Here is a 23,367-nt window from a genome sequence, read left to right on the forward strand (position 1 = left end):
CATCTCAAACCCTAAGACGAATGAAGTTATCATAAGGAACGATGATAAAAACACAAATCCCAATTGGAAGTGTTTCAACTCGAGCTTCTTCGCTCTCTTTTCAATTATTCTATTGTTTTCCAAATGGTAACGCGTTTTCCAAATACCCCATGATCGTTCGTAAAATATAATTCCCGTTTCGAACAAATTTTGGACTCTGAAAAATTAAATTTTTATAATATTTTCAAAAGAAATGCACTTATCATTATAATATCAAGGATGATGGGGTAGTATAGGTAATCTAAGAGAAATCGGCGCGCTAACTGTGGCACAGCTAAGGTCGGATGGGACACCAAAAAATGGGGGAGGAATAGTCGGACTCAATAGTAACTGGATAAGAAGGGCTTATCGACGCACTGCCTCCTTTACTAAAGGCCCGTGTATGGTGCCTCTCCAGGGGGGTACATTAGCTGTATAGGATTGCATTTTTTTCCCGTAAGCTGGCGCTCGTTTGCGAAAAATGAGGCCAGTTCGCATTCACCGCTTTTGGGTCAACATTGGCCGATTGGCCATTTGGGGTTAACAACCTTATTCAGTTGTTGAAATTGCATTCAAGGTAATTTAAGTAATTAAAATTCAAATATAAATAATTTAAATAAATATTAAAAATCAGGTTTTAGAAATAAAGACCGTATAAAATATAAATTATAAATTATAGGCAATTTTAAAAGTTAAAATCTGTATCTGATGTAACACTATCGCCAAATTTAAAAATATAAATCCATATCTATTATAACATTATAGCAAAATTTAAAATCTGTATATAATATTACAACATCATAGCAACATTTGAAAGTTAAAATCTGTATTTAATATTACTTAAGTTTTCACATTTAAAATTCAAAACAAATCTCACCTGCTTAACCACGTCCAAGGCTTCGAAAAATTTGAAAGTGCGACTGCTTAAAAACCGTTAAAAAACGTCACAGTCACGTGAAAAATGACGTAATTTGGATAGAAACGAGCTCCACGGTGCGACTTAACGAGGCGAACTAAAATGTCACTTTTCGAGGTTTTGAAAAATTCTATACTCGGGCCTTTAGTAAAGGAGGCAGTGATCGACGAGCCAATTACAATTGAGTCCGACTATTCCTCCCCAATTTTTTGGAGTCCCACCCGACCTGAGCCGTTCCACAGTTAACGCGCCGATTTCACTCATATTACAAATCCTCCCCCATCATCTTTGATAAAATGACCCCGTTTCCAATGTCAGGGGGTAAAATACAGTCCAGGGTGTTGGACCACCTTGTTTTCGCAAGACGCAATATCCGGTATGCCTATCCATTGGCGTTAGATATGGTTTCAAACTATAGGACTTTAGTGGACTGGTAACGTTAAAGCCCTATCTAACGTCTTTGGATCAGCATACTGCATGTTCCGTTTTAAGAATAAATCAAGCAGACGACACTGCGCTCGCTTTTTTTGAAAAGTATCTACTATGATTGAAATTACGTTTTTTTAAAAACCGTTGTGATGTACGGGTCTCCATTTTTCCTCACTGGAAACGCTGCGTTCGTTTTGAAAGCGGTTTCCCGAGACACGTGAACTTTGGATTCAGCATCGTAGATTTCGAGTAATGCTATTCCTTCTAGTATTACGTCTTTAGGTAGGAAAAAAGCCAGTCTGTTATGTTCTAAGTCGTCGAAAACTTGCGGAACAGAAATGTCTTCTGGATTAGGAATCATGTTGTGTTTCATTATTTGTTCTTGAACCTTTATAGCCGTTTCTCCAACTGGTCTCTGGAAAACAAATGAACAGCAGTTCGTCCATATGTGAAAGAATTGTAAATTACGGAATTTTGTTGTTACCAATGAGTTCAAATGATATGTTCCATAAGTTTGTCACTTGTTACTGAGAGCTTATCATGAAGTGACGTAGATTCTCGAAAAGCGACGCCTGGTGAGGTGCTGTTAAATGCTTAGTACATACTAAATAGGAAAATGGACTGCAAAACCGAGCGTAGTCAATTCTCGCTTGTCGTTCTCGAACTAGCTCTCAGTAAGTCTCTAGCATTACGAAGTATAGGTTGTGTCATGCTTATGGAACATATCTTATAAACTTATGTCGTTTTAACTTTTATGTAATTGTATACGTTTATCTGAAGTCAAACTTTGAAATTATGGTATTGGTGTATAATCACAAGTTGGGAAAACCAAAATACTACCTCTCCGAGTCGGAGAAAAGATTAGTATACGACTCAATATAGAAATACTAGAGCAACATTTTTTCGCTTTGTTTTGTCTAACGAGGCTTAAGTCATTGAATAGTTTTCTCTACATTGTCAAAATATATAATCATCCGCTAATCCTAGGTTTCAAATAATTATTTACAAAGAATATATAAGTTCTATGTTAAATTTTATTCTCTGATGCATACCACTAACCCGATAACGATTAGCCCTTTCACTGATCTAACTGCTACCATGATGCTTTCTTCTATTATAAAATCCAAATCTGATTAATTAAACGTGTATTTAACTTTCGGCTCACTCTGAACCGTTAATGTCCCTTCATTACAGACACGATAATCAAAACCCACAGTTTACTCCACCTCAGGTCTCAACTATTTACTCTTTGGTTCACTAAGCCTATTGCGGATCAAACTTGATTTACCCGACAGAATCCAGGCCTTAGATTTCTTCTTGAAATAACTAAACCAAGGATTATTCTATATACAGATGTAGTATAGCTTAAGTAATATATAAACAGCCATTTCAAATAACAATATTAAAAGAAATCTGTGGAATATCAAAATGAAACAGAGCTTTAAAGCTACAAAAGTACTAAATGCATCGTAATTACGAAAAAGATTTCCACATATTCACTTTATATTATGGAACAAGTTGGGAAAACCAAAATATTACCTCTCCGAGTCAAGACGACTACTTACAAACTTATTTACCCAGATATGGAAATTTTTTTTTTTTTTTTTTTTTTTTTTTTGAGGTTTCAATGCGATAGGGTCTATGGACCGCGGCAAGGATGTGAATATTCAGGTTTCAGTAGGAGTGTAAGCAGGGGAAGGAAATGAGGTTTACTTGGGAGGTGACGGGCGGGGTGTGGGGGTCAAGTCACCTCCGGCGGACACGGGGCAGTCGGCACCTATAGGGTAGGATCGCCGACATGTGTCGTATTCCCTCAAACTTTGCCGCCCAGTAGCTTGGCTTACAGGAGTGCGCCACACTCCCGGCCAGATATGGAAATGTTTCTTAAGTTAAAATTTATGAAATATTAAAGCAGTATACAAAGCATAGCAAATTTACTGTAAATCAGACGACATTTTACATCCAATAATGATATACTTGTACACATTAAAATCATCCGATGGGGGAAAAACGGGTCATCGGCGTTTTATAAATGAAGCTAGCGCAATAAAGCGTGCAAGGTACCAAGGCTTAACAAAAATTGTAGGATAACATATTTATAGAGATAGATAACAACTTTTATAATTAAAATTAGAAACTAACATATCTCTTAAAATTCTCGCGTGATCAACTGGTTTCACGCCAATTAAATAGCTATAGTCCCATAGAGCTATTTGAATTAATTCCTCCATGGTTTTTTCGCCAAGCTGAGAACTACGCGTTTTGCGTCACGTTATCCAAAAAGCCGACTATTTTCTTTGAAGACCGCGCTAGCTCAGCGCTAAGCACCGTGACGTCAAAATTCAAAAACAAATTCCCTGGGCCGCGTTCAGCAGCGCTGGGCTCTGCTGAACGCGGCCCAGATTTCCACCATGATTATAAAATCTAAGCCTAATTATTTAAAACTGTATTTAACTTTCGGCTCACTCTGAACCGTTAATGTCTCTGCATACAGAAACGAAAACCAAACCCGAACGTTTACTTTTTGGTTCACTAGGCCTATTGACAAATAAAAGTTCATTTGACCAACATAGCAGCGTTGTGCTTGTATTCACTGTGACTTTAGAAAGGATTATGCTATAAACAGATGTAGTATAGCTTAAGTAATATATAAACATCCATTTTAAATAATAATATTAAAAAAATCTTTGGAATATCAAAATGAAATAAGAGCTTTAAAGCTACAAAAGTACTAAATGCATCATAATTACGAAATTTCCACATATTCACTTTATATTAAGGATAAAGGGAATATTATGGTTGTGTTGGATTTCTTTACACATCAAAACAAAACGAACTTCTAACGCAGCGCACTACTGTAACAACGGACGGACACATACAGACAAAAACATAGACTGCTTTTTAACTCTTTCCGTATTAATTTTGAATTGAGAAACAAGATTATCTTAAATATTAAAATAAATATAATTAATATTTAATATTTTCTTTGTTAGTTATTCGCCTTATTGAACGTTACATCGTTTTAAAAAAGAACAATTAAACATTCTTGAGAGACTTGACTAATATTGGCGTTTGAAATGAAGCATACGCCGGTTGCTTCGCCTTACTAAAATAGGTAGTATATAAAGGTTTCGAATCGCAGCTATGGATAAGAACAGCGCAATTGCGTGAACCTTTGGTGGAAGCCCCACCTTAGGGAGGCCGGACGTTTCTCGTAACCCTGGCCGATCGCCGCGTATGTCTTAACCTTAAGGATGATGATGGAGTAGAAGCCAGGTGTGAAGACTGGTGTCCATGTGGGATGGACAAAAACAATGACCAGAAGATGGTGGTGTGTAGAAACCAGTGTGTACAGACTGGTGGCCATGTGGGATGGACAAAAACAAAGACCAGAAGATGGTGGTGTTAGAAGCCAGGTGTACAGACTGGTGTCCATGTGGGATGGACAAATAGCAGATGACGGTGGTGATTAGAAGCCAGCGTGTACAGACTGGTGTCCATGTGGGATGGACAAAGACCACAAGAGGGTGGGGATTAGAAGCCAGTGTGTACAGACTGGTGTCCATGTGGGATGGACAAAGAGCAGCAGATGATTGTGATTAGAAGCCAGTGTGTACAAACTGGTGTCCATGTCGGATGGACAAAGATCAGAGGCTGGTGATCTTAGACAGGCAATGGAGTAATAGCCTGTAAGTGTAATACAATTTTCGAAATTTCCGGAAATTGAGAACACGTTTGCTCCGATTTGCAAACTGCGAACGCGGTCACGTGGGTGTAACATCAGACAGACACACACACACACACACACACACACAGACACGTCGAAATTAGAACCTCTCCGTGACATACGTCACTCGGAGAGGTAAAAAGTGAACATTAAGGTTCTGTAGGATTTCTTAACACATCAAAACAAAGCGAACTGCTTACTCGGCGCACTAGTGTGACAACGGACAGACACACACAGACAAAAACATAGACTGCTTTTTAACTCTTTCCGTATTAATTTTGAATTGAGAAAAGAGATTATCTTAAATATTAAAATAAATATAATTAATATTTAATATTTTCTTCGTTAGTTGTTCGCCTTATTGAGCGTTACATCGTTTTAAAAAAGAATAATTAAACAACCTTGAGAAACTTGACTAATATTGACCTTTGAATTGAAGGATATGACTGTTGTTTCGCCAAACTCAAATAGGTAGTATATAAAGGATTCGAATCGCAGCTGTAGATAAGAACATCGCAATTGCGTGAACCTTGGAGGAAGACCCCTCCATTGGAAGGCTAGACGTTTCTCGTAACCCTAGCCGATCGCCGCGTACGTCTTAACCTTAAGGATGATGGTGGTGTTAGAAGCCAGGTGTACAGACTGGTGTCCATGTGGGATGGACAAAAACAAAGACCAGAAGATGGTGGTGTTAGAAGCCAGGTGTACAGACTGGTGTCCATGTGGGATGGACAAAAACAAAGACCAGAAGATGGTGGTGTTAGAAGCCAGGTGTACAGACTGGTGTCCATGGTGGGATGGACAAAAACAAAGACCAGAAGATGGTGGTGTTAGAAGCCAGGTGTACAGAATGGTGTCCAAGTGGGATGGACAAAAACAAAGACCAGAAGATGGTGGTGTTAGAAGCCAGGTGTAGAGACTGGTGTCCATGTGGAATGGACAAAGACGAGAAGGTGGTGGTGTTTACAAGCCAGTAAGTACAGACTGGTGTCCATGTGGAATGGGCGAAAGACTAGAAGATGTTGGTGTTTAGAAGCCAGTAAGTTCAGACTGGTGTCCATGTGGGGTGGACAAATGAACAGAATTGTTAGGCAGGAAATGGAGTAATAGCCTGTAAGTGGAATACAATTTCCGGGACTGTAAATGCGGTCTGGAAATTGAATACACGTTTGCTCCGATTTGGAAACTGCGAACGCAGTCACGTGGGTGTAACAACGGACAGACATACACACAGATAGACAGACACACAGACACGTCGAAATTAGAACCTCTCCGTGACATACGTCACTCGGAGAGGTAAAAATTTACCTCGAAGTGTTGAAATGGAACGGAATCTCTTACAACGTAAATAGGTAGATTTGGATGCTCTAGTAGGTCTTTTAACTCGTCAATATATCGACCTTTCGGTGGTAGTGTTAATTTGGCCAGAGTTCCACTTGATATACATTGAATTATAATGAAACAATTGATAACCCACATAGTTATCATTACTCTACTTCCCAAAAACTCTGAATTTGATTCACCTATTGAAGAACGTAGATGATAAAAGCTATTATCAAAGTTACCGTATCTTTTAAAATAAAAAAATGTAGATGTGACACGAGTAATTCTTAATGTGCCATGATTACAAGTCTAATTATGGAAAGAGGTCTTCATTGTTTATCTAAATAGCCACAACGAAGTTTCACGTTTACCTTGGGGATATAATATAAATGATGTCACTTCTACAAATGTTTCGACTGAAACCATACCGTGACCAAGAACAGCGGAAATGCTATAAAATAAGTAGTTAAACATTTTCGTTCGAAATTTCTCTAATTGCTTCTTTGGATTTTTAAAGTCTTCATAAACTCCATCTATTAACATCCACGCAATTGAAAATAAGAGTATAGCACATCCAAACATAATCCATGTCTTAAAAGAAAGTTATGGAAGACAAACTTGTAAAATATGTACATTAAATGGAAACTAATATTAATTACGAAGCTATAGAAGTAATGGACTGTAACGCCTGCATAGCGAGTTTAGCGACTGCCATTCATGACTGTAGAGGGCAAAAACTTTGTATGGCCTTAACGAACAATAACAATTTTGCCTGTCCTTAACGAGCAATAAGGACTCTGCCTGTCCTTAACGAGCGATAACAACTCTGTGTGTCCTTAACGAGCAATAAGGACTCTGCCTGTCCTTAACGAGCGATAACAACTCTGTGTGTCCTTAACGAGCAATAACAACTAGGTTCTTACACTCTCCCTGAAAGTTTTGTAAGTGGATTGAGGACGATATAAAAAGCCTTATTGACCCTTAGCCAAGGTATCGAGACTTTGTCAGGTATTCCTAAAGCATTCATAATCCTCCGTATGGACGGAGTTTAGAAAGATGTTTTCTTACGGATTCGTCAAGTACGTTGAAAAAGGAAACAGAATTAGATTCGAATTTCACGGCCTGAGCTGAGCTCAGTACCATCCACTCGTCTTCAAGAACAATATTAGTAAAATCAACTCGCTTTGTATTTTTGTATTTTTGAGATACGCTGAATCCAATGTCAGCTTCCTGAAATAGAAAATGCCGCAGTAGAGTCAAAAGAATTCGATGACATATTGATACTTATTGGTTTAACTTACACCTCTTGCTAAAATACCAAGTACACCGGTAGCATTTCCATCTTCGAAAACTTCTCCGTAGTCAAAGTTATTTTCAGTTAGTATCCCAGTGTAACCATGGATGAAAAAAAACTAACAGGGATAAATCACGGCGGTAAAATGTTTGTTCGAAACGCACCCTCGCGGCCGAAATTATAAGAACCGGAAACATTCAATTTACCGATTCAATCACGGTTGTTGTTTCGTCTGCTTTTTTACCCACGTAATCGTAACCGGGAATGTTTGCTGTTCTCGCGGTTACGGCGAGCTCAGCCGCCGGCGGCTCGGGAATCGGGATACCGCTGATACCTAGCCAAGGCTTAGTGTAGTTTTCGTCTAGTCTACTATAATTCGCAGAGCTATTTTTCTGTTGAAATTAGGGAACTACTATAAATATTGAGTATAGTGTCTGAAATATTCTTTAGTTAAAACTATTCACAATACGAAAGATTATTTGGGAGTAAGGCACGAAGATCTTATCAATCTGGGTAGCTTTTGCTTGGCCTATTTAAGACGCCGTGTATCTGTTTTTTACGAGGAATGTTTTCTATTCCCGCGGCTACGGGGAGCTTAGCCGCCGGCGGCTCGGGAATCGGGATTCCGCTGATACCTAGTCAAGGCTTAGTGCAGTTTTCAAGTCTACTATTATTCGCAGAGCTATTTTTCTGTTGAAATTAAAAAAAAAACTTATAATATTTAGTTGAAGACTTTAAATGACTCGAAAAGTTTCGAAACTTTAGCTTTAAAACGCTGAATATAACGTATGCAAGTTACCAACCCTAACAAATCATACGAAGATTCTCAAACGTCTAAAGTTGGAATCGACATTTTTAAATTAAAGTTCCCGAGGTTACCACGAGATGGCAAAATTTCTATAAATCTACTTCCGAATTTGAATCGGTAAATGAGCTAAAAAAAATAAAATCGAAATCAAATCTGACAGCCTTGTTGGTAACAAACGTGTTTCCCTCTTAGTAATGTAAAGTCTACGAGTTAGATTTATCCCTGTTAGTTTTTTTTCATCCATGGTGTAACTGTATAGAGAAAATCGTGAACATAAGATACTTAAGATATGTTTTCACAATACAGATTTTTAAATATCTTGCATATGAAAATATTAAACAAGAATTGTAAAGAAAGAGTTGAGTCAACAATTAAACGCTCATATTGTTGGTAGAAATTATTTACTTCAGGCCTATTTTGGCAATTGTAGAATCCACCACTAATTTCACTACACCTTCAACTTTCGCAGGAACTGGTTCGTCATAGGTACCCCATGTTGGAATCTTTTCAATGCATAAAAAAATCATAGTTTAATATTTTTGTTCCTATTACTCAGGATTTTTTGTGGAGCTAATAGTTACATCTGTAGAGCAATATCCGGGTCAAACCCCAGATTGACTGTACTATATACCAAAAAGGAATACATAGATTTCTTCGACTTGGAATATTTAATTTCCCATTTCTGGGCCTTTCTGCTTGAACTAAAGGAGAGGAGGTGTAACGGTCATGTATTTGAACTTAGAAACCAAGTGACAATGACGTAGCTATCGACCTATCCGCGCCGAACCCGAATGTGAAAAAGTTGTCTTTGCTTCCTGTAATCAAGTAGGCTGATATATGTGTTAATAAGCAATGAAACACGAGGGAAAATCGGGTGGTTTAATAAAGTTTTAAGTCCTTCCCATACCTTCAATCAGATATAAGTATGTGGTCTGTTGCTTCTTAGAGATACCAAGTAGAAGAAATCTATGTATTCCCACCAAAACATATTGGTCACGTGATACGTACTTCTTCTCTACAAACTTCTGTAATTGTTTTTCCTTTCTATTGCGCCGATTGCGCATGTGCGCAACTATGATACCGAACTCGGTACCGCCTGGTTTTTAAGGATCTCACTGTTTCAGTCTATGGCAAGGAATCTTTGTTGTGTAGAAGATTAGCCATCATGTTAGGAGCGCCACAGGTGGCTAATCTTCTGCACAACAATTTTTCTTTGACATTTGATAAATTCCCCTACTGGTCGTGCATTGCAGGTCTTCTCAACAAGTTGGGAAAACCAAAATATTACCTCTCCGAGTCAAGACGACTACTTACAAACTTATTTACCCAGATATGGAAATGTTTCTTAAGTTAAAATGTATGAAATATTAAAGCAGTATACAAAGCATAGCAAATATACTGTAAATCAGACGACATTTTACATCCAATAATGATATACTTGTACACATTAAAATCATCCGATGGGGGAGAAACGGGAAATGAAGAGATAAAACTTTGGAGGGATACTACCTTTACGTGTTTGTAAAGGCCCAATTTTCTACTCCTCAACTGTATGCCCTCTATGTTCAAAGCCATATTCACAACAGGGTTGCCATATAAACACTATCCTCTCGTTTCACCTCAACGATTTTCTTAGTTTGTCAACATGACTGTTAACGTTAAGCTTATTTGTGGCTACACACACTAAAAGTAAACACGAAGCTATTATCCGATTACGATCAGACCTTTCACTGGTCTGGGCTGCGTTCAGCAGAGCTCACCAAAAAAGACAGCGGATTTTGGAAATGTTTACCGGTGAGCTCTGTCGTCATAGCTTCTCTCCGGTCATCGGCGTTTTATAAATGACGCTAGCGCAATAAAGCGTGCAAGGTACCAAGGCTTAACAAAAATTGTATGATAACATATTTATAGAGATAGATAACAACTTTTATAATTAAAATTAGAAACTAGCATATCTCTCAAAATTCTCGCGTGATCAACTGGTTTCACGCCAATTAAATAGCTATAGTCCCAAAGAGCTATTTATATTAATTCATCCATGGTTTTTTCGCCAAGCTGAGAACTACACGTTTTACGTCACGTTATCCAAAAACCGACTATTTTCTTTGAGGACCGCGCTAGCTCAGCGCTAAGCACCGTGACGTCAAAATTCATAAACAAAATCCCGTTATGTAGGACACTGTTCACAGCGCTGGGCTCTGCTGAACGCGGTCCAGATTTCCACCATGATTATAAAATCTAAGCCTAATTATTTAAAAGTGTATTTAACTTTCGGCTCACTCGGAACCGTTAATGTCTCTGCATTACAGAAACGAAAACCAAGCGTTTACTTTTTGGTTCACTAGGCCTATTGACAAATCAAAGTTCATTTGACCAACATAGTAGCATTGTACTTGAATTCACTTTAGAAAGGATTATGCTATAAACAGATGTAGTATAGCTTAGGTAATATATAAACATCCATTTTAAATAATAATATTAAAAAACTATTTTGGAATATCAAAATGAAATAGAGCTTTAAAGCTACAAAAGTACTAAATGCATCATAATTACGAAAAGTATTTCCACATATTCACTTTATATTAAGGATAAAGGGAATATTATGGTTCTGTAGGATTCCTTTACATATCAAAACAAAACGAACTTCTAACGCAGCGCACTACTGTAACAACGGACGGACACACACAGACAAAAGCATAGACTGCTTTTTAACTCTTTCCGTATTAATTTTGAATTGAGAAACAAGATTATCTTAAATATTGAAATGAATATAATTAATATTTAATATTTTCTTCGCTAGTTATTCGCCTTATTGAACGTTACATCGTTTTAAAAAAGAACAATTAAACATTCTTGAGAGACTTGACTAATATTGGCGTTTGAAATGAAGCATACGCCGGTTGCTTCGCCTTATTCAAATAGGTAGTATATAAGGGTGTCGAACTACAGTTAAAAGCAAGAACAACCGCAATTGCGAAAACCTATCGTGGACAACCCACCCTAGGGAGGCTAGACGTTTCTCGTAACCCTAGCTGATCGCCGCGAATGTCTTAAACCAAACGATGACGATGGAGTAGAAGCCAGGTGTGCAGACTGGTGTCCATGTGGGATGGACAAAAACAAAGACCAGAAGATGGTGGTGTAGAAGCCAGGTGTACAAACTGGTGTCCATGTGGTATGGACAAAAACAAAGACCAGAAGATGGTGGTGTTAGAAGCCAGTGTGTACAGACTGGTGTCCATGTGGTATGGACAAAAACAAAGACCAGAAGATGGTGGTGTTAGAAGCCAGTGTGTACAGACTGGTGTCCATGTGGGATGGACAATGACCAGAAGATGGTGGTGTTAGAAGCCAGTAAGTACAGACTGGTGTCCATGTGCGATGGACAAAAACGAAGACCAGAAGATGGTGGTGATTAGAAGCCAGTATGTACAGACTGGTGTCCAAGTGGAATGGACGAAGACCAGAAGATGGTGGTGATTAGAAGCCAGTATGTACAGTTTGGTGTCCGTGTGGAATGGACAAAGACCAGAAGATGGTGGTGTGAGAACTCAAGTAGAGGAGCCATTTCCGTGACTGTGAATGCAGTTCGGAAATGGCGAACACGTTCGCTCCGATTTGGAAATTGCGAACGCGGTCACGTGGGTGTAACAACAGACACACACACAAACACACAAACACACAAACAGACACACACGATCGTTACAGAACCTCTCCGTGACATACGTCACTCGGAGAGGTAAAAATGACGTGAATTAGCGGGAAGCATTTGTTAGAAGCTTATGCTCAAACCCGTACAATAGAAGATGTAAATATATGGTTTGATATTCGTAGATAAAATGAAAGAAATTCATTATATCATTCTATTAAATCTATTATATCCGGCTTAATCTGTTTTATGGATCGGTTCGTTTTAAATAATACACTCAGAATAAACGAATGCACGGGGTAGTTTACTAATGTATGAAGTAAAATCAGAAGTGGATCATATTACAGCTCCCTAGAAGTACTGGACGATATAACATCGCCGTGCATCAGCATTGTCTCCTAGCACTGAAGAGAAAACGGTATATGCGAAACGCAGCGGCGAATTTGTGAACTAAACCAGAGGAATGATTTTGGTGCGAAAGAAATTTTTAATAAGCGGGGCAAGCAAACGGAAGTAAGTGGTAGCTAATGAGGAAAGGTTTGAGAGAGAAGAGCGCGGAAGGAAACAAGTTGTTCCATACAAAGTGTTGGGTTGTGAATATAATGGTAAAAGTCCACTTTACTTTTCCGATTTTAAAAAATAATTGGCGGTCTATTTTTTAAGTGCGGTATTTTTTGAACGCTTGTGTTGAAAAGGAAATTAATATGAATTCAAATGATCAAAATAGCCTTCATAATGCTAGAATATTTTTAATGTATCCCTAGTACAGCACTGAGCTTCCACCGATTTGAATGTTTTTAGCGATGATAGTTGGACCGATTTATTACTAATTATAGGTTATGTGAGTAGACATAGAAATTTGTTTTCGTTTTTAAAGTGTGGCAAATCTTTTCAATGATTTAACGTTTTCTGTCAATATTTTTCTGTTTTACAAAACGTTTTAGTTGCTTACGGTTTAGTGCTTTTAATATCACATAGATCGTGTTCAGATGTCTCTTTAATTTGGGCTTGCAACGATTGCAATTAGTTACATTAATCCTACGCGTTTTTTCTAATTAGCAAAGAAACATAAGCCATTCTAAATCAAAATTATAACGCGATAACAAGCTTCACACTAATCACGACACTGACGGTGGTCTGACAGACATTATCATCAACCGGAACTTCCGTAGGTTAACCTAACTCAAGATCCGGGTTAATGGGAAATCTATACTTGTAAAACTGGGCTATAGATGGCGGGCTTGGATGTCTTGGAAGAAAACGCTGTTTACAAAAGCATAACCTACGTCCAGTACTTATAGGGAGCTGTAATATGATTCACTTATGGTAAAATATGAAACTATAATGAAATATTGCCTAAATCGATATTTTAGATTGTACAAGGGGAGATCTTCGTCTCTTCACTAGTGGCGTTATCAGAGATAATATCTATGGGTTTTACACGCGCTAGTAAAGAAATTAGTGAGAAATCGAAAAAAAGAACTAAACCAATTAAAGTAATCAGTTACTGTACTTAAAAAGCACGTACTCGTAACCCATAACGTTAAATATTTCTAAATTGAATGTTCGAAATGCCTTCCCTCGGCATTGATACATTATCGTTTCCAAAGACAAATTGATCGTTCACCTATTACATAACTGTTGTTTGACAACAGTGTTAAGTATGCTAGGGCGTCATGCATCGTCGCTCTGACTCGCTCATACTATAACCGCATAAAACCAACATTCCATTAATGGTCATTAGGATCATTTCAGACTATACTAGAACTCTCCATAAGCAAAGTAGATCATGCTTTAATATGTTAAAAACTATTTACCTCCCTGGGAAAGGAAATGGTTGTACTTCACTGGTCGTACATGTTCAGTTCAATATCTTGGACGGTGAACTCTAATACCCGAAACTCTACTCTATATGAACGTTCCTGTCGTAAGGGCTTACAGTTTAACGAATTTTAATATCTACGCGTTGAGAAACCTCTTAACACTTTCAAGAAACTTTAGCGACGCCGAGTTTAGTGGGGGGCCGAAAATATAAAAACGAACCTCAATATTTAATGAGATATAGTGGCCTCCGTACCGTATAGATCGTATGACTATAGAATACCAAGAATTTCATTTATGATTTATTTGTTAAATATTTTAGCCCTTACCGCGATAGTTTTAGCTATACCATAAATTCATAAGATATCTTCCATAAGAATGACACTTCCTATACTTCGTAATGATAGAGACTTACTGAGAGTTAGTTCGAGAACGACACGAGAACTGACTACACACGCTTGCAGTCAATCATCCAATTTAATCTATACTAAGTGTTTCACAGCGCCTCACCAGGCATCGCTTTACGAGAACCTTGGTCACTTTATGATAAGATCTCAGTAACCAGTGACAAACTTATTTAACACATGAACATATGAACTATAGTACTATACCTTTACTAACTCCATTTTAAACGGCTGCACAGCACCCGAAAACATTTATCTCTCAGACAAATGAGATACTCTCCTCAGATTAAACAGCGCAAATATGAGTATATCGAAGCTTTTCCCACTTTGTTTCGAGAAAGCCAAAATACAACTTAACCTGATTAAAAAAGGAGCTGGTTTAACGTTACGCAAATGGTACATTTCTAAAAACAGAGGGTTAAAATACAAACATTTATTTGTTGGCAAATAAAATATACTGAACCTTTTATGAACGTAAACAGCTTTATTTAGATTCTTAAAAACAAATATTTTTAAAATAACCGCAAAGAATGAAGAACAATCGTATTCTTTATTTTGATATGAAAACAAAGTACTTCAAATAATTGCGAGAAGTAGAGAAATCAATAAGGACGAAAAAGAAGGGCCTTCACCGTGCGTGTCAGCTAGAAGAGCGGCTGCATTTGTATCGACTTTCTGTAAGAAACGTTTTAGGCCTGATATCATAAGTAAATGTCGTTTAAAAGCCACATCCACCACCATGACTTTTGTTAGTAGGTTTCTAACACAATATCAATTATTTACCCATTTCTCTAATAAGATACACGATCATATCAAGTAACTATTTGGTTTAAAATTTGCATATTTAAAAAGGGAACCGCATAATTGTTTCACAGGACATGTTAATACAATTTTCGATTTAAATTGACTAATCTTTGAAATTGAGACTATCATTATTTGTTCGACAAATAAACCGGACTGAATCTTCACCTTAGGGAGTAAGAAGTTTACCTAAGAGGGAGAGAAAATGCTGATATCTCGAAAGATTAGCAATAGTATGTTCTCCGGTCATGAAATAGTTCTTCCTATAAGATTTATTAGAAACTAAAATTTTTTTTATAGTAAAATGAAATTATAGCCGTAGAATACGCGTTAAAATAGAACTACAATTTCAAATTTGAAGAAAAATAGGCTGCCCAATCTAATTTATAGATTGTAAATTTTAACTCGAATGGAACATAGTATATTTTTATCTTAACGAATCTTATTTGAGATTTGACTATATTCAGTCTATCAGAAGTAGGATAAGGGACTAGAAGTATTGAGGTAACCAAATTCTTCACTTGGCGAAATTGAATATTCTTGATAAGACACCAACAGTTGGCCCTCTGGTAGCGGTTTCTGAATTTTCCCTCCAAAACGTCAGACGCTCGCGGTGGTAGACGGCCGAACTAGATTCAAGCAACCACGTCCGTGTTCCGCGGCTTTAGGATGAGGGGAAGGGGATAGGAAATATTTTGGAACTCGACCAATTTTTTTCTCTCTATTGTAGGCGCGATGAAAGCGGCATAAAATACTCAGATTTGTTCACCAGTGCCAGGATCTATTACCAATGCTAGAGCTCTTTACTTCTAGTCTCATCCTACTTCTGAGTCTGTACACATTCATTTTTTCTCTCATACTCATGCTGCTTTGAAAAAAACCATTCAAAAACTCAACTTACTTCGTGAGTTCCAAAGCATTCTTCTTTGATATCGTTTGGAATAATATCCTGCATCAATTCTTCAAATTTCTTCAACGGGCAATCAAGTTCGCAGTTGGGAACTTGAAGTGGGAATGGTTCTTGTTCGGTTGTGTTTCTGTAGAATAATCGAACAGTGGCTCCGTCTAAATTTCCCTCGGAACCTTGCGCTTGATGAAGCTCCATCAGTACTGTGGCGCAATATGGGATAATATGGCCGTTGAAAACACCCATGGCGTTCATGAAAGCGGCAATGATCGCGTCATGCTAAAATTATAAATTATTTAAATCCATTGAACACAGTGCTTATAGGTCAAGTAAAAGGTGTTGACCCCGAAATAAATACTCACTCAGACGTCACACCTGAGGGAATTCATTTATCTTATGGCACCAGAGAGAATTTATAATAGGGAGTAGAAGCTCTTGCCCTTGACAGTGCTAAATACTATGTAGCTCAAACAAGTAGGCTGCGACGGTAAAATTGGCCAGGTAAATTTTCGGTCACGTGACAATCTTAATTTTCAAGTTTGCCCTCAATCACTGTTGGTTGTACAATTACCTAATAAGGGTTTGCGATTTCGAGTGCGACTGGACCATTCGGAGTTATTTTAAGTCAGACGTTTCCCTTTCTTTCCCTAAAAAGATAGTGTCCATCTCCTCTAGAGACCCTCCCGCAACGTTGCATTCTAGAACCGCCCTAGAGGGAGGGGTCACAAACAATTATACCGGAAATAGACCTTGCCAGTTTTTTGATCACGTGATATTTGAGCTACATAATATTCCTCAGTTTCTACTCCCTATTATAAATTCTCTCTGATGGCACGACCACCATCAACAGTTTTTGCAAAATGACAGGTAACACAACATTATTCGTTAAATCAGAGATAGATTTAATTTTAGAAGCAGGAATGGAGAAGGTTAGTATTTACTTCAGTCTGACTCATAGCCTAGTATAGAGCCCCTCCCTTCAACACGTAACGAAAAGTTTAAATGATCTTACTGGCTCACTTAAACTACGTTTTGATGACGTTGCTGACGGGGACGGCGAAAACTACGTAATTCCTTTTTACCTCTTTCGCTATGGCCTGCGTCTTCTTTCATACGCCCCTCCGTCCCGTGGAAGGAACTTTGACGCGCGCCCACATTACTCTGTTCTTCCTTCCTACTTCTAAAATTAAATCTATCCCTGGTGATATGTCACCTGTATTTTTCTTACATACGGTTTTAACGCGAAATTTTATGTAGATGGGTAAAGAAACCAGTCTATGTAATATGGTAGAACAGAAAGTTAAAATTTACTGTCTGGTGCTTCACAGAACGGACTTTTTTAATTGACCCATAATTGAATTGCTTACCGTTGAATACATGTAGCCTTTTTTAGTACTGCTTGTCGGATTGGTTGCTCTGTCTTTCATTAATCCTAATGTGTATTTTACAAGCGGGCCTGTATTCAAAACATTTATGATATTATTGTCATAACTATTATGCCATTTCTCCATTTAACAAAAGTTTACTAAAATGCTTAATACCTCCTCTCAATCTTTGAATCTTCTTGGACGCGTATTTTGCTGTGAAACCTTCACTAGCAGCCTCGATCATTTCAGGGTAACGGGGTTCCACCCAGTCAGGTATAACCAAATTATGGATTTTCTAGAGAAAAATCACATTTTTGTATTTTTGTTTATTTAATGTTTAAAAAGTTGTTAATATGATTTAAATTAATATTTTAAACGTTACCTCGATTGCCACTACTGCTTGAACACTTTGCACTGATGATGGATCATAGACGTGCTCCCCACTGTTTGTTGTCATATATTCCATCAAATCCTGTTTTGTTTGGATTATAAAAGACATTAAGTTATTTTAACCTATCATTTTCTACCCCTATCTACGTCCATAGTTATTCCTCACATCAATTTCTGTGTAAAACATAAGATAATTTAAAATTCTGTGTAAAACATAAGATAATTTAAAATTCTGTGTAAAACATAAGATAATTTAAAATTCTGTGTAAAACATAAGATAATTTAAAATTCTGTGTAAAACATAAGATAATTTAAAATTCTGTGTAAAACATAAGATAATTTAAAATTCTGTGTAAAACATAAGATAATTTAAAATTCTGTGTAAAACATAAGATAATTAAAAATTCTGTGTAAAACATAAGATAATTTAAAATTCTGTGTAAAACATAAGATAATTTAAAATTCTGTGTAAAACATAAGATAATTTAAAATTCTGTGTAAAACATAAGATAATTTAAAATTCTGTGTAAAACATAAGATAATTTAAAATTCTGTGTAAAACATAAGATAATTTAAAATTCTGTGTAAAACATAAGATAATTTAAAATTCTGTGTAAAACATAAGATAATTTAAAATTCTGTGTAAAACATAAGATAATTTAAAATTCTGTGTAAAACATAAGATAATTTAAAATTCTGTGTAAAACATAAGATAATTTAAAATTCTGTGTAAAACATAAGATAATTTAAAATTCTGTGTAAAACATAAGATAATTTAAAATTCTGTGTAAAACATAAGATAATTTAAAATTCTGTGTAAAACATAAGATAATTTAAAATTCTGTGTAAAACATAAGATAATTTAAAATTCTGTGTAAAACATAAGATAATTTAAAATTCTGTGTAAAACATAAGATAATTTAAAATTTCTGAATAACTGACTGTATCGATTGACCACTTATAGGTTGGTAATGAACTGTATCAGATGTCCACTCGTAAGCGAGTCATGGACACGTCCAAGAACGTCACTCGAATACTTCTCTTAAAGGGACTGACCGACCCCCTCTCCTTTTCTACCCACCCGTTATGCTATGGTCTGAACAGCCCCTTTAAATCTATTTCAGTAGAATAAATTGTTGAATCAATTCAATTTAATGCAATGTTGATGAAGTTTTGTTACCAAAACATTCGGTTAAAAACAAAAATTCCTTTCCGACTCAAGACTATGATTCAACGTTGTTTTTGTGGTTGTATTTGAATTCAACACGTATGAATTTTTTTAAAAAAATCGTGTACCTTGTATTTATCAGTGTATTCTTTGCCCAAAGGTGTTTGTGGAAATTTCTCGACCTCGGCCTCGGCAGCGGGACAAGTGGCATCTTCGTTTATGAGCTAAAAGGAAGTTCGTTGTAATAAACTTGTATTTAATATACAAATTAATAAGCCTTAGCTTCTAGTCGCGGTGACGCTTCTATATGATGATAACATCTACTTTTATAGAACGGCCTTTTTCTTAACATAAAGGAAAAATATAAAAAAAATAAATGATCTCTTATTACAAAATAATTAGCATTTAATTCGTCTTAAAACGAGGACTACTGTGCCGCCATTGGTTTAGTGGCGTCTGCTAAACCGAACCTCTTATCCCTACTTTACCTTTACCTCTCCCAGCCTGTGAGAATTCCACCAATACCGTAGGGTAAGGTAGGTTCGACTTAGCAGACGACACTAAACCAATGGCGGATGGCACAGTAGTCCTCGTTTTTAAGACAAATTAAATGCTAATTATTTTATAATAAGAGATCATTTATTTTTTATAATATTTTTCCTTTTATATTTAGAAAAAGGCCATTCTTTTAAGGTATAATGTTATGTTTACTGAACCTTTCCTTTAACTTTAAGTGCCTCTCTTTACTGTTAATGAACTTAAGCACTCTCAACCTTAATTAAGATATACTTACGAAATCCTCGGCTTTTGGTCTGGTATGTATGGGGACAGGCTGCCATATTAAGTCGTTGTTCCAAATGAATTTTCCTTCCGGTTTGAAGAATGCCGCTAAATTAATTTGGGCACTGGCAATGCACCGGTCTTTGTCTGAACTTTTGACTTCAATCTACATTAAATTCTCTGTTAATTTACTAAGACAAAGCAGGAATACACACAGCTAATTGGAATCATTGTGTAGCCATTTTCTCGACGTATCTAGTCAGGTTTTGTGGGGAGATCCAGACTAATCAATATGTATGACCAGGGACGAGAGAGTTGAGAGGGAGCGTTGCTCTAATGTTAAAGAAGCAGTAATATAAATGGAAGGGGAAAGAAGGGAGGGTAGGAATTTTTATCTCTCTCTCTCCCTCGATTCTAGCTAACGCGCACGAGCAAGTGGCGTCGGTTACCAGGGAGGAGAGACTTGAGAGGGAGTGTGAACAGGGGCGTCGGAAGTGTTTTGAAGTTGGGGGGGCTCGGACTCCGATGAAGACCAAGGAGGATGTATGGGATGACGCCCCAAACCTGCTCTGGAGCGTCATTTGAAAGCTGTTGTCGTATTTTACACAAGTATAAATTTTAAATAGTATAATAACAGTAGTAATACCAGAAGCCGATTAGGCTTTACACATGAAGTACGTAACAGGTGCCTGGGAGAGCTACACTATATTCTCTAAGCTCCTAGGAAAGAACCTCCCCTTACGCGGAGGAACAAAATTCGGTAACGCGGCTCTTTCTGATCCTTGCGATCCTTCCGCCTTAAGAACCAATTTACCTGGTGCGTAAATTAGGGAACTACCATAGCCGACTTGTATTAATAAAGGCCTATAGGTCATCCTCGGTTTTTTTTCTGATATTGGCAATGGCCGTCGTGTTCTGCCGCCGCTAGATGTCGTTCTTAGGGGGAAAATTTTGTGGCGGGAACTTCAAAACGAATGAAAATGCCAATAGGAGAAAGCGTACTTTTTGCCTTGAGGTTGGGGGGTTTTTTTTTTTTTTTGAATAAAGTAAGGCAGTTTATTCAAAAGTAATACATTTACTTGATAACAATATATTTGTCTTTATCTCATTTAAAGTGCGTTTAGAAAAGTATGTTTTCTACTTTTCTATCACAGTACAATGTAATATTTTCAAAATAAGTGTTTTGATGAGTACCTAACATATGAAATTTATGAATCACATTACAACTTTGCATATTTTCGGGGGATCATTAGGGGTTTGACAAGCTTATCTAACATAATATCACATAAATTAATATATACATATCACAGTAGGATTGAAAAGGTTTAGTAACTTATTGCGTTATTGCATACTTTATAATACCTTAAATATCTTGGCGAGGTAGAAACGTTAAGGGTTCTTTAACAAAATCAGATACGAATCCTACGATGATTTTTAATTTGTAATTTAATATACTTTTGATTTGTAATTATAATTTTTTATTTGAGGTTCATGTAATTTGGCCAACCCTGTGAATATGCCTATATTTACCAAAACATTACTGGGGTATTTTAGGGCAAGGAATGGGGGTGGATACGAAATCTGAGAGAAATACGCGCCTTAACTGCGGAAACGATTGGGTCTGGTGGGACGCTGAAATAGGTATATATTAATTTATGTGATATTATGTTAGATAAGCTTGTCAAACTCCTAATGATCAACTATGCCAAAGATATAAGTGACGTTGAAGAAACAGTCAAAACGTACAAATTAAAACCCTTGCCCCGAAAATATGCAAAGTTGTAATGTGATTCAAAATATTACATTGTACTGAGATAGAAAAGTAGAAAACATACTTTACTAAACGCACTTTAAATGAGATAAAGACAAATATATTGTTATCAAGTAAATGTATTACTTCTAAAAAAACTGCCTTACTTTATTCAAAAAAAACCCAACCTCAATACATACAGTAAGCTTTCTCCTATTGGCATTTTCATTCGTTTTAAAGTTCCCGCCACAAAATTTTCCCCCTAAGGGCGACATCTAGCGGTCGCTAAAAAATTGGTATGCCGCCCCATGGGTAGCTTCTTACCTATAGGCCTTTATTAATACAAGTCGGCTATGGAACTACTATAAAGACTGAATAGGGTGTCTAAAATATTCTTTAGATAAAACTATTCACAATACCAAAGATTATTTGGGAGTAAGGAACAAAGATCTTATCAATCTGGGCAGCCTTTGCATGGACTATTTAAGACTCCGTGTATCTGTTTTTTACGAGGAATGTTTTCTATTCCCGCGGCTACGGCGAGCTTAGCCGCCGGCGGCTCGGGAATTGGGATTCCGCTGATACCTAGCCAAGGCTTAATGAAGTTTTCAAGTCTTCTATTATTCGAAGAGCTATTTTTCTGTTGAAATTAAAAAAATCTTATAATATTTCGTTGAAGACTTATTAAATGACTCGAAATTTTTCGAAACTTGAGCTTTAAAACGTTCAATATAACATAACGACTAACGAACGATTACGGTATTTTGCCTTCCGAGCTTTCCGGTTATGTCGACGGCGAGGTCGAGTCGAGGTCCCATGCAAGAAAATAGTAATAGCCGTCGCCGATTGGTCTGGCATTAAAGCGGTTATCTACGGTTAGGGGCTTATGATTGGTTAAATCCATGGCCAAAGCTATGGAAAAGTGGGACTTGCGTACTTTATGTGTGAAGCATAATCCGCTTTTGGTAATACAAGAAACTTCGCTAGATATAGGGCGATCTTTTATATTACTTCTAATATTAGGTTGACTAGGCGTAATTCCATTTCATTAGTTTACAATTTTTTGTAATGCAGTAGGTCTTAAAATATAGAATTTTTTTTATTTTTAATCTAAAATTTAATACCTAAATGAATACAAACTAAGAAAATTATAAACCAAATGTGAGGGGGCTGCGCCCCCTCACATTTCGTTATAGCAGGGGCTTGAGCCCTCCCTGCCCCCCCGGTTCCGACGCCACTGAGTGTGAAAGTGAATAGGCGCGTCCGTTCGCTTTCCTGGCTAAACTCACTCTAGCGCTGACTCGGGGACTCATCGCGGTGTCCGCGCGCATGCGTCAAATTTAGAAACCGGCTTTGAACTAGAAGGGGAAGGTCGTGTTTGGATTTCTGCCATGGTTAACTATAAGAAGTGTTGTTTTTTTAATTGTTCAAGTAACCCTAAGTATTTAACAAGACCCGACATGGTAAATATCGTTTTCAAACCATTTCCCAAACCAAAAACAAAGCTTGAAATTTATTGAAAGTGAATAGAAGCTAGTGGAAATCGGTCTTCCACAAGCTAATATCCATCTTTTACATTTTTCTATCTGTGTTTTTGGCTTTGGAAACGCGTGGAAGGATATTCCTTTCATATATTTTTAAGCGAATACCTTGAATCATTCCTACAACCGTTACAAAAACAATTTGGCATTTTTATTAAGCCTCGGATTCCTCCCAACAGACGTTGATTGTTGGCCACTGTATGACGGTTTTTTTTTAGCATTAGGTCAACACTCCCTCTAACGTTCCTTACCCCCTGCGGTTACTACACTACCG

General features: G+C 37.1%; 2 protein-coding genes across 2 annotated transcripts; both read right to left on the bottom strand.

Annotated features, from left to right (window-relative positions):
- Window positions 1–1,648: 1,648 nt before the first annotated feature.
- LOC149658751 (prostatic acid phosphatase-like) lies at window positions 1,649–21,827 on the bottom strand. The gene is made up of 10 exons (XM_089844129.1): window positions 21,753–21,827; window positions 19,816–19,968; window positions 19,151–19,246; window positions 17,847–17,936; window positions 17,639–17,759; window positions 17,465–17,553; window positions 16,092–16,376; window positions 14,821–15,084; window positions 13,982–14,747; window positions 1,649–1,778 (listed from the first exon to the last, which is right to left on the bottom strand). Exons 1-8 carry the CDS (start codon window positions 21,825–21,827, stop codon window positions 15,079–15,081), a joined length of 915 nt encoding a protein of 304 aa, XP_089700255.1. The 3' UTR covers window positions 1,649–1,778; window positions 13,982–14,747; window positions 14,821–15,078.
- LOC149658752 (uncharacterized) lies at window positions 6,496–7,904 on the bottom strand. Its single transcript, XM_089844128.1, has 5 exons — window positions 7,872–7,904; window positions 7,715–7,825; window positions 7,482–7,643; window positions 6,842–7,004; window positions 6,496–6,784 (listed from the first exon to the last, which is right to left on the bottom strand). Exons 1-5 carry the CDS (start codon window positions 7,902–7,904, stop codon window positions 6,750–6,752), a joined length of 504 nt encoding a protein of 167 aa, XP_089700254.1. The 3' UTR covers window positions 6,496–6,749.
- Window positions 21,828–23,367: the final 1,540 nt, after the last annotated feature.

Source organism: Phalangium opilio, unplaced genomic scaffold, assembly GCF_054372755.1.
Source record: "Phalangium opilio isolate 3A_F unplaced genomic scaffold, DU_Popi_V2 ptg000075l_1, whole genome shotgun sequence".
Taxonomy (NCBI): Eukaryota; Metazoa; Arthropoda; class Arachnida; order Opiliones; family Phalangiidae; genus Phalangium; species Phalangium opilio.

Coding starts and splice junctions, on each gene's coding strand:
- LOC149658751 (XM_089844129.1), bottom strand. CDS start 21,827: ATGTCGCCCTTAGGGGGAAAATTTTGTGGCGGGAACTTTAAAACGAAT. Junction 19,969..21,752: donor CCAATAGGAGAAAGCTTACT/GTATGTATTGAG, acceptor AATTTAATGTAG/ATTGAAGTCAAAAGTTCAGA. Junction 17,937..19,150: donor AATACACTGATAAATACAAG/GTACACGATTTT, acceptor CAAACAAAACAG/GATTTGATGGAATATATGAC.
- LOC149658752 (XM_089844128.1), bottom strand. CDS start 7,904: ATGTTTCCGGTTCTTATAATTTCGGCCGCGAGG. Junction 7,826..7,871: donor TTATAATTTCGGCCGCGAGG/GTGCGTTTCGAA, acceptor TATCCCTGTTAG/TTTTTTTTCATCCATGGTTA. Junction 6,785..6,841: donor TTCCGCTGTTCTTGGTCACG/GTATGGTTTCAG, acceptor TATATCCCCAAG/GTAAACGTGAAACTTCGTTG.